The 12,612-nt window shown below is 36.7% G+C and overlaps 1 protein-coding gene across 2 annotated transcripts in view; it reads left to right on the top strand.

Annotated features, from left to right (window-relative positions):
• Positions 1 to 4,315: 4,315 nt before the first annotated feature.
• The window catches only part of LOC120630701 (netrin-B-like), a 221,943-nt gene continuing 213,646 nt past the window's right edge, over positions 4,316 to 12,612 (top strand). For both annotated transcript variants that reach the window (XM_039899984.1, XM_039899985.1), the window contains exon 1: positions 4,316 to 5,339. In XM_039899984.1, the coding sequence (XP_039755918.1) occupies positions 4,334 to 5,339 (1,006 nt within the window). In that variant the 5' untranslated portion in view covers positions 4,316 to 4,333. The remainder of the gene's footprint in view (positions 5,340 to 12,612) is intronic.

Below are 12,612 nucleotides of genomic sequence, written 5' to 3'. Positions count from 1 at the left end.
GACACGTTACGTCAAGTTATTTAATATATATAGGGCACTTTTGGTGCGTACTATACCTGTATATCTTTAAAATACTGGATAAAAGCAGGCGTTACGTTGCGGAATTCCATGATACATTATGAAAATTAAGCTTAATTTGCTATACACCGCGAAAAGCAGGAGAATCTTTATGGTGTAATTTATAATTTTTCAATTCTTATACTCCTACCCAAACGGATCTTCGGCATTGTACCCTACGTACGTTTCGCTCCGAAACCGGAGCATCTTCAGGAGATGTTGACTTAACAATGAATAAAGCAAATTAAGCTTAACTTTCATAATTTATATTGGACCAAGCAGATCGCCCTAACCTACACCCGAGAGCAAACATACTTAAATAGTTAAGTTTCAAACGCATGTCTTAAATATTAGTTATGGGTTGTCTTAGTTCTGCAGCATCGTGTTTTGTTTGAATAACAAAGAATGGCATTAGAAGTTAGTATTATTATTATCACCATATCAACCCATTACCGGCCCATTTCAGGGTACAGGTATCCTCCCATAATGACCTTCTCATTGTGGGAGGATACCTGTACCTGTTTAGGCTGTAATCCACCTCGCTGGCAAAGTGCGGATTGCGGAGTGCGGACAATAAAAAAAAATGTTTTCTTCATTGTTAACCACAGTCCGATGTAACTACAGTTTTCTAAGCTAAAACTCAAAGTTGAATCTCTGAAACAAATTATTTTTTTGTACAGGCGCAGATTAAATAAGATACAGACATAATACATGTGTGTGTACACACATTAATTATGTTTTGTCTCGGTTTTACGGCGCCGCTTTTTGTTGGAATAACAAAGAAATTCATTACGGATAAGTGCTAATTTGTCTTTAAAATTGTTCCTTTACTATACCCTCTGTCTAACGTTATTACCTATAGATTCCTAGCAAAACTCAAAAGCTAAGCATATGTATTAAATACTTACTCAAAAACTTGTCTTAAATATTAATTATGTTTGGTCTTAGTTCTACGGCGCCGCTATTTGTTTGAACAACAAAGAATGCCATTAGCTATAAGTGCTAATTTAACTACAAAATTAATTTCTTGAATATAGTAACAGACAAAATGTAAAAAAGTTAAGTTATAATGCAGTACGTAGCTAAATATAAAAAAATATTATTATGGCATGTGCTTTTATAATCCATGCTGATTTATACCTATCTGTGGATCGCGAATTCGTCTACGGGTATTTGGTCTTTTAAGCAATTTTTCCCCGGGGTATCTTATTATGTCTGTCTCCAGGATGCAAATTATCTTTTTGCAAAATAATAGAGATTATATCATTTTACAAAGAGACAAATTCCGTGGCAACTGTTTATTTTCCTGGTATAAAAAGTTGCCTATTTTTACTAACTAAAACCGTTACCGTGTGAAGGAAGGACAAACAAGCAGGTAGGATATACAATTCAAAATGCGGAAGTTTAAATTAATTTTTGTTACGCCAGAAAGAGATTTTTTTTAGAGCGATAGATTGTAGGCTAAAATAACACATCAGCTACTTTTTATCGTAACCATATTTTATTGTAACCATTTATGTACATTATTCATAAAAATATTCATCAGTCATCTTAGTACCCATTGCATTCAATAATAACTGAATGAGGATTCCGTATGTTAGTAATTTTATGCAGAAGTGTCGTCGTAATTTTGAATTTGGCGTTGAAACTGTCATGGCGGATCTCTACATTTTGCAGTTTAATTTATTGGAAATGAATACCAATCTCACTTACAATATAAATAAATATACGCTATTCAAAATACATTAATCATTATATCATTAGATAAATTCAATATTTTAGCGAGTCTTTGGTATACTCATCATGCCTATTCAGACAATAAAAGAAACGTGTCTTACTGATTAATTTAGGCTTTGTCCTAGTTGCGCACCGTCTTTTGTTTTAGAAACAAAAGATGCAATTTCGAATGTTAATTTAATCTCCACAATATTTCCGTCACTATGCCCATGAACTAATCTTAACCTATCCATTCCATGATTTCCATGTAAACCTTACAGCATAATCTATGAATTTACGCACTTTTTTATTTGAGCGAGTAGGTATGCGTTGTTTCGGATTGTTTGTAATCGACCAATTTGAACGTTTTAGTTTGTTGGTATGTTTTAGTTTTAGTCGGCCCGCAACGAGGTGGACAGACGACATAAACTTTTTTTTTTTTTTTTTCGGATTGTGTGTAGCTGATTAACCCTAATGATTTTAACAGCGTAACGCGGCTTGTTGGCGAGCCTCGGAATGGGGCTCTGCCAGGAAGAGTTTGAACCCTAGGGCTCAAAAACGACATAAACGAGTCGCTGTGAGCCCAGGAATTTTGGAGCTCCCTCAAACAAAAGACCTATGCCGAGCAGTGGATTTCAATCGGTTGAAATGATGATGAAGTTGATGATGATGATGAAGTGTAGAGCTGTACAATCAACTTAAATCATGCGAATCGCTTCATGGAAGATTAAAAGCACACACACGCAACAGACACACACTCTCGCACAAGCAGACCCGTTCACACACACGTCAAACCCAAAACAACCTATCATTTACTCTCTTACTAGAATCGGTGATACCTAGTGGGTAAGGATTCGGCATCCCTTTCGGAGGGACTGAGTTCGAATCCCGGCACACACCTCTAATTGTTTGGAATTGCGTGCATTCTTAATTTAAGCAAGCGGTGAAGGAATACAATGTGACGAAACAGCACTTTAATAAGCTGATTCTAAGCTCTGTTGGGTATTTTAACCCACATTCAATGACAGCAAGAAAACTGTTGAGATTGGTATCGAGAAGAGACTATAATAATTCCTGTCTCGATGAAAGTCCTGGCTACTGCTGTATGTAGTTATACGCGATCTAACACTACGGAGAGGCATATTCGCCCAGGCAATCATCTCTTAAAATTAGGAATAAAAATAAAAAAAAACCTGCGTGCCTCAGAGGTCTCCATAATATTATCAAGGGCGCGTGAAGCCCACCAATCCGCACTTGGCCAACGTGGTCGAATACCTTAATTCCTTCTAATTTTTGGAGGACACCCCTGCTCTGCTGTTGGCCAGTAATGGGTTGATATGATAATGCTTATAGACTCTACTATTGAATTTAAGATACTCGCTACCTATATTTACTCAGAGAAAATGCTAAATGTATAGCTCGGCACTAAAGCGTAGTTATGGGACAAAAAAGGCCGGCCCTTTGAGACCCCTCGGTGCAGGTTCCCGTAAAAAGCCAAACTGTGTAAAACGAATTATACGCAGGTTTGCACGCTTTCTTACGATTCCCGTGAGAGGGCCTCGCGTTCAGCCGACTGGCCCTTACGAATTGGGGCTAACAATAATCATATTTTATTATGAAAATATCTGCCTCTATGGTCTTGAGGTTTGTATGTCCGATTACGGATTATGAAATCCTGGTTCGATTCAAATCCTTGGCTGTCTGTGCGAATTGTGAGTATGGGACTTTTCGTTTACAAAAATCTCAGTTCTAACGGAACTTTGATGTATTTATTTGTCTATGTGTTGGTTTATTTATCTATGTAACGTAGTTTTTTTTAATGTGTTAAATCATTTTTACATTATAAATGATTGTTCTTAATACAATAACTTTTGAACTTATTTTCTCACATGTTTTTGTTATTTTCAATATTTACGCAAAATAATTTTAATCCCACTTTGGCATAGGTCAGCGGCACGTCCTTGTGAGTTGGTTGGTAAATACCCACGGCCGGAATCTCCCATCAGACCAGATCAGTGACAATTTAAAAATTAGAAATTCTCAAATTGCCCCAGTCTGATGTTGAAAACGGGATCTCAGAGTTATAATCCGGGACCCACATCGCATGCCATTGCACAGGAGGTGTACCAAATAACATATTTTAGATTTAATACATAAATTAATCAAACATAGCAATAACAATTCAAAACAATCACAATTAGTAAATGAATTAACTCTACCTTGGTAGAGCACATCGTTAGTTAGATCAATTAACACATTTCCATCACGAAACATATGGAAAGCTTTAACAACAACCACTAACTCATTAGCTATTCAACATTGGCCCGTAAACATTCACAACGTTCCGTATTTAATAGTAAAATAATAAATACGAGATAAAATCCGTGCGCGCGGTGAAAAAACTTTCACTAACAAAAGTCGCCTATTGCGTGCCGTATCCCGTACTCCGTAGGTCGTAAGCTTCCAAAGCTCCCCGCGGTTAGTCTGCCGGCGACTTCCGACCGGTGAGGTTGTCCCGCCGAGAGTTCCGCGAATTGCGAGTGAGTGACGAGTGAGTGAAATGCCCGCCCGCGCCGTGGCCTTCCTCGCCACCGCGGCTCTCGCCCTCGCGGCCTCCCCGCCCGACCCTTGCTACGAAGAGGGCCGCCCCAGGCGCTGCATCCCGGACTTCGTCAACGCCGCCTTCGGGAACCCCGTCGTCGCGTCCTCCATCTGCGGGAGACGAGGCCCCGAGCGCCTCTGCGACCCTCCAGGGGATCAGAACCCGGAGAACGCGTGCCGGGTCTGTGACGCCGCCCGCTCGGACAGAAGGCACCCACCAGCTCATCTCACCGACCTGAATAACCCCCACGACGTCACCTGCTGGAGATCTGCTGCGCTAGCCGCGGCTTCCTACGACTCCCCTCCAGACAACGTCTCGCTAACTCTGTCCTTGAACAAGAAATACGAGCTAACCTACGTGAGCTTACAATTCTGTCCCAAAGCCGCTCGTCCCGATTCCGTGGCGATATACAAGAGCGCCGACTACGGTGTCACTTGGCAACCCTTCCAGTTCTATTCGAGTCAATGCAGACGGGTGTACGGCCGGCCGAATAAAGCTACAGTAACCGCCGCGAACGAGCAAGAAGCTAGATGCTCTGACTCCCATAGATTGGCCGGGGAGAATTCAGGAGGCGCCAGGCTCGCTTTCAGTACGCTGGAAGGGCGCCCAAGCGCTGCCAATTTTGATATATCCCCGGTATTGCAAGACTGGGTGACGGCGACAGATGTCCGGGTGGTCTTCAACCGTCTCCACATGGTGAATGAAGGGGACGAGGTGGACAGCAAGAAGCAGGCGGCAGCGGGGACTCAGCATTACGCTGTGTCGGATTTCGCGGTGGGCGGTCGGTGCAAATGCAACGGGCACGCCTCCCGCTGCATCCCGGCCAAGGGCGAGGAGAGCCAGGTGCAGCTGGCATGTGACTGCAAGCACAACACGGCGGGCCGGGACTGCGAGAGATGCAAGCCATTTCACTTCGACAGACCCTGGGGACGAGCGACGGCGCGCGACGCCAACGAATGCAAAGGTTTGTGGCCAAACTATAGTTTTTGAAGCGAAAACTTCCTTAGGCGCGAGTACTTTCTGGGTTGACAAAAATCATGGAACTCGCGGCATTACCAAAGCTTTCCATGAGCTATATGTATTGTGTGTATATCACTTGTATCGGTAGCTCATAAAGACGCCGCATGTTTTTTCTTAAAGTTTATAAGTTACAAGACATAGGATAGAGTTTAGGATGCGGATCATTAAAACAATAATAATATTCGATAGCGGTCCCTCCTTGCAGCTTAAATCCATGAAGTCTATCTAAGAACCAATCTAGATGAAAATTTAGAAAAAAGTCCTCGAAGAAAACACAAAGACAACGACTGGCCTAACGCATATTATATCGTCTCCGTTCATCGTGGATTGAATTATTAAGTTCCACAGTGTTTCCACTAAGTATTGATAAGGTTATTCTTGGAGACGACAGAGAAATTGCTTTCAAAAGCTTAGGCGTGTTTCTGGTGGCTTAAATATCCTTGATATTTATTAGCACCAGAACATGTTATCGCGATTTAAAATACCAAAAAAAACTAAATATTTTATAGCACAAATACAAAATATTTTATAGGACAAATAAAAAATTTAGTTGTCTAAAACGAAGTTATATATTTAAGATCCATTCAGATTCCAAAGAATCCATTCATAATATGACAAATGCATATAAAAAAAGCAACGCAATTTTTTTCTACGGAAGTTGTATTCCTGTTCGGGACGTTGAATACAGAAACCTTATACTTGTGCAAAGATTTTATCTAAGGTAAAAGTTACCAGTAGACGGTGTTCATTTCCGCATTTCTTAGCCGTTTTATATTGCAAGAGTTTAAAACCTGCGTTAAATTCTAACTCCTATTTTGGTATAATTACTTAACTACTTAAGACACTTTTGCTGATATGGGAAATGTTATGAAAATGTTAAGTAGCAATTAATTTTTAACACGCTGCAGTGACTGGTAAGCACCATATAAAAGTTTCTCATTATTTACGGAGAACTAGATTTCAGAGAAGTTTTTTATTTAACTCTACATTGTACAAAGCAGTATTTTTGCATAATATGATGAGTTTGTTTTTATTAATTTTAAACAAATCAAAATGTCTCATTTTTTGTAACTAATTTATACTTACTCTCTTAACAGTATATGTGCAGTTCTACTTTTTTTTGGCACTTATTCAGAGCAAAAGTCGCATAAAGAAGGTCTCTGACATCATGCCAGAGGATAACTGAGTGCGAAACACAAAAAAAAGTTCTATTATAAGTGGTGATTGCCTAGTGGTTAGAGCCTTTCGGTGTGACAGAGTTCGATCCCCGGCACGCACCTAGGTATAACTTTTCGGGGTTACGTGCGTTTGTAATGTAAAAAAAACTTGCTCGAACAGGGAGGGAAAAATCGTGAAGTGAAAACTCTGTATTCTCGTTCTCGAAGATGTGTTAAGTCTACCAATCCGCACTTAGGCAGTTCGGTCGACTACGGCATGAACCCTGCTCTTTCTAAAAGGAGACCCGTGCCGGTAGCTGGTAAAGGGTTGATGATGACAATGGTTTTGGAGTTTACATTTATGTCTAACAAAATAACTTAAAACAAAAATAATTAAATAGTTCAAACAAACTAAAAAAACACGCTTGGTATAAAAAACTAAACTAATTTATTTCTTTTTGTTTATTCATAATAGCGATTTTTTTTAGTTTTTCTTGATCTGTTATTTTTATTAGAGCAAAATTAATCGGTAACCCATCCACCATTAAAGAGATAAAATATAGATAAAATATTATTTTTTTATTCAGTGTGCCCGTCTCTCGAAATGCAAGTTCTAATTATTATTTAAAACAGGCCATTAAAAAGTAATAGCTAACGCCCTCTACCATCTAGTAGCTTAATGTTTTCTGTGGAATTTGTTAGGTACGCGAACGCCATAGGTTTTTTACATTTGGGTCTAGATGGCGCTGTAGTAATTAGTAAACAATCTTATTTTTTATAGTGAAAATTGGAATAATCTTTTCAGATTAGTGTATTGTCATCGGTCCTCGATATGTCTACAAAGTTTGAAAGAAATCTGACCGTTTAAAGTGGGTCAAAATCGCGCCCAAAGAAGTCGGTTACAAACAAACATACAAGTGAAGCTAATATAAAGCGTGTAAAAATATCTTATTTTAACTTAAAATAGGCACGATTAATTTCGAAAAACTGCCCTCTGATGTTCGGAAGTACTACAACCGAGAAGTTTTAGGTTTTGTTAATATAAATTGCAAATTATATTTTCCGCAAAAACGCAGGGTGTTATGGCCGTACTCGTGATGCCTTATCCCAATAAGACCTTTGTAAGTCCTTGTTCCATAGCTTAAGATTATTTATTTTGGTATTGCTAACAAAAAACTTAGCAACTGATATTATTAACAAAATACGCAGAGATTTTCAAAGATTAAGCGGTACAAAATTCTGTTTATATAGACGTGACGTCGTAACTTTGAAATCTTCGTTTCACTTGTCATGGCGGATAGCTAGAATTTTCAGTGTATTTATTGAAACTAAATACCAACCTCACTTAGTGTATAAATAAAAATACAATATTTTAGCGATTCTTTGTTACTGTCATCATACCTATTACTCAAAGCCAGTCTTAATATAAAACAAAAAGTTTTTACAACCATAGACCAATTAATTTATATTTGTCATGCATGTCATGAGCGAGATAAAAACAAATGACGTGATCGTTAGAATTAATCCTGTACAGTTAATTAGAGTCATCTATTAAAAACTTACCGGTAACTTTAAAGGTAAACCATTCTGAGGCAACAAATAGTTTTTGGCTGTATGCTTCAAACCAGTTTAGTAATTGACAGTAATCAAGGGGTCTGGGCACTGAAAAAACCTCTTACTTTTTTTTGTACCTCCAAATTCTTTCCCGAAATAACAAATATTAGTTATCTTTTCTTCACAAAGTGACAGCTTATAGCTACTAAGTTCTTTAGCTGAGACATTCAAACATAAAGACTATACGTATGTTTTTGACCGTTGTTATCTTTACCAAGTATACTTTATCTATCCCTATGGATTTTTAAATAAATCCTACCATAATTATATTATAAGACTTGACCTAGTAAACTAACCTTTACTTTTATCGTTTTACGCCTGATTGCTGGCAATAAGAACTCAACAGCGGAATTTGAAGGACTGATTTTCGTAGAACTTAAAATCTTAATCCTTACAAGAATAACCGATAGGCTGAGTACTGAGTTTAAGAATTCTACTTGATACTTTTTATTACTGAATAAAAGTAAGATAAGTAAGTAAAGTAAAGTGAAGATAACCCTTTACTGAATAAAAGTCCACAGGGCTAGTAGACAGACAGACGTTCTATTTTCCATTGTGAGGATCGCAACACAATAAAAAAATTGCACTGAATTCAAAACCTCCTGCACTGTCAGTTAGTTAATTAGAAAATTTGTGAAGCCTTAGTTTGTGTGTCTGGAAATTATTTGTAGAATCTATGTTGGCTTATTAAGAAATTATTCAAAATGTCTAACTCGGGTGATTAGGAAATAATTCGGTATATCTAAGTTGATTTATTTGCGTATTATTCACAAGGTATAAGTTGTTTTATCAGGAAATTATTCGTAAACTCTATGTTAGTATACGACTATGTAAGTCTAAGTTAGTTTTATAGGATTTCGTTTGTAAAGTCTAACTTAGCTGATTATGATGTTATTCCAAAAATCTACTTTGTTTGATTAAAAAATTATTTGCCAGGTCTCAGTTGGTTTATCTGGAAATTATTCTTAATATCTAGATTGGTTGATTAGGAAATCATTCGGTTAGTCTAACTTGATTTACTTGTATATTATAAAAATTAAGCTAAATTTGCTATACTCCGCAAACAGCAGCAGAAAATGTATGGTGTAATTTATAATTTCTTTAATCTCTATACTCCATACCAAGCAGATCTTCGGCAATATTCCCTCTAAGCAAGTTTCGCTCGAAAACCGGAGCATCGTCAGGAGATGTTGACTTTACAATGAATTAGACTAAAGTCTTAAGTTATTTTATACGCGAATTAATCGTGTTGCTTGATTAGGAATTTACTCGTAAAGTACAAGTCGGTTGAAAGTCAATTTAAGTTAGTACAATGCGTAATTTAAGATTTCGTATTTGAATTTTAAAGTGTAATAAGGATTAGATACGCCTCTAACTCGTCTCTAACGGAGGGCAATAAAAGTCCCCCGTTATCGCCCCAACGTTGAACTTATTATAAATCTGTTCTCCCTTATCTCATTCTCTGTATTTATCCACATTTGGAGACAAATAAAACGTATTATGTGTATCTGTTATCAGAATTAAAATATTTATTAACTTATTTCTGAGTATAACGTAACAACGTGTTATGTTAGAGGTCTATTCTAATTAACTTGTAGTTTTTTGTGAGCTCTTGACTGCAAACTCATCTGGTTGTTAGTGATAATGAAGTCTAAGATCGTAGCGGGATAATCTGTTAGAGGTGCGGTAGTTATTTTAAACCTTTACTCCTATTCGGTTACTACGCGACAAGTTTTTATCACTTGGCAATTGGCAACGGCCAAAGACTCCTAGACCAGAACATAGGAAATTCAGAAATTATGAAGCCCCTACCGAATAATTAACTAAGCTAAATTTCAAAGCGTCAAATAGGTCAAAAGTATTATAATAAACTAGCTTCTTCCCGCGCCTTCATCTGCGTGGACTTCAGAATTGTTTTTAAAGCTTCGCTCGTTACCAATTTTTTTCCTACCACGGGAACTATTTGAGAGACTGGTACAGAAAGAACATGTCCTTTTCCATAGCATAGGTGACATGCATACCAAATTTCAACACTGCCAAAAAAAATTCAAAAAATTCAAAATTCATTAATTTCAAGTAGGCCTGATATAAACACTTTTGAAACGTCAAATCTGTCTGTGTGTAGTGACTCTATCACCGGTTCGGAAGGCAGATTCTACCGAGAAGAAGCCGGCAAGAAACTCAGCAGTTGCTCTTTTCCAATATCAACAATTTACATTTTAAAATTCATTTTTCTATCTTGTGAGAGATGAAAGCGGAGCCGGATGCTTCCAAGCAAACTTGTCATTAGAAAAATTCATCAATTGTATAATAACCTCGCTGTTATAAATGTGGTTTAACACATTCTTTAAACTTATGCATCGGTAGGTCCAAAATTATCTTGGGACCACAGCTTAGCTCGTAAGCAATTTTAAATTTTTCTCGGGAACTACTTAAGGAATCAGGATAAAACGTAGCTTATGTTCTTTTCCATGTCAAAGGCTACATGCATGCCAAATTTCGTCCAAATCCGTTAAGCCGTTTTTGCGTCATTGAGTAACAAACATCCACACTTTCACATTTATAATTTTAGTAGGATATTTTTTTATTTAGATTTTTATTATTTTTATTCGTTCGTCCGTTTTTTGTCCAGAATGTTTTCTCACAATAATTCACTTCATAGCGATATAAATATCAATAAAAATACCAAACTTTGAAAACCAATTACTGTTTCGACAGACGAACAGTAAAATAAACATCAAATTAGTACAAAAGCGTATAAATCAAACTTTATCCTAAACTAATTAAAATTTATAGCCCGTGCGCTTGTAAATTTAATATAAAATCTAACGGTGGGTTCATTTAGCAAATTAAATTTACAAAACGGCAGCTAAGTATAAACAAATATATAATATCTAAGCATACATTTTAAAAATGCTTGCTTTGATTAATTAGTTATTTATTCTTTACAAGCGAGCCGCCCTGGCTTCGCACGGGTGTAATGTAGATACTAATGTAGAACGAGTAGTGATAGTGACACTACATATAAACCTCCCTCTTGAATAACTCTATCTATTGCTGAAAATGGATTGCATAGTTTAAAAGACTTTAGCCCTACAAACAGCGCGAGTTACATTGTTTTATACTTTGTGATGAAGATTATATGCAGCGGTGGTAGTCAATGGGAGCAAATCACTTTCGGGGGCCGAGTTCCTTTCCCAGCACTCACCTCTTACTTTTCTAAGTTATGTGCGTTTTAAGTAATTAAAATATAACTTATTTCAAAGGCGAAGGAAAACATCGTGAGGTATACATACTACTACGATATACATACAGCAGCTAGTTTAAATAATATTGCAAAAATAGGGAATCAAAGTTAGGGCGTGCCCCTAAATTCGTTCCATATTTTTAAGAAAGGGCTAAAGACAAAGACAAATATTTCTTTATTCAAATAGGCACATAGATCATTAGATGGCACTTTTGATGCGTACTTTTCATGTAAAATATGACATAGAAGTCAGTTGATGGCGATAACTAAATTCTAAAGCCCTAACGGGTCCTGGTTTTAGAAGAAGCCCACAAAAAACTTAGTCTTTTGTTTTTTTTTGCTATCATCATCTCACATTGTCATCTAAACCATTTAAGAAGCAACCTAGTTAGAGCAATAGTGAACACCTTGTCTGACAAGTTCAAAGTTTGTATTAAGCTTATAGAAAAGTACTTTTCAAAGTATTTACGTCAACGATAAAAATCTTGGGTGTAAATTATTGCTCTGACTTCTTAACTAGTTCAAATAACAATGTGAGATGGTGATAGCAAAAAAAAAAACGCAGTTTTTTGTGCAAATTATCTCCAAGATATCAACTGATAGTTGTTAGTTTTTGGTTAGCCTTGAAGAGATCGCTAGTCTACGATCTACTTTATCTCTTTGTGTTTCTATTCCTCGTTTAATTTCCTTAACTTGCAAATAAAGAGTATAAACTAATAAACGTATCTGGAAACGCCATTACCTATTTATTTTACAATCAAAATTCATACACCCACGCGAAAACTTAAATTACATTTCATACAGGTCGAAGAGCTATTAGTGAAACTTGTTTAATGTTTATACATAATAGATATATTTATTGAACGTTTTTACAACAGCGAAGCTATTAAATAAAAGTTTTTATTATTAACAGGTTTTTTTAAACACTTGTGTATTTATAACCTCGAAATGGATGAAATGTTTATTATTTTATACATAACATTTCGTATTTAACCTAGTATTTATTGAGGATTTATTTCTGAAGTTATAACAATGCTATTATATGCTACGTTCCATTCGAATTCGACGTAAAACGGATTGAACAATTGACTTCAATAAAAACGGACATAAATTAGTATTATCGGTACCTGTGAAAAGTACAGAACTTCTTTATGGGATCGAGTAGACGCTTTTGTAACATGATGCCGAAAGTAATGTTT

The sequence above is a fragment of the Pararge aegeria genome, chromosome 16, assembly GCF_905163445.1.
Source record: "Pararge aegeria chromosome 16, ilParAegt1.1, whole genome shotgun sequence".
In the NCBI taxonomy this organism is placed as follows: Eukaryota; Metazoa; Arthropoda; class Insecta; order Lepidoptera; family Nymphalidae; genus Pararge; species Pararge aegeria.
This window is presented reverse-complemented; position numbering and strand designations above follow the sequence as displayed.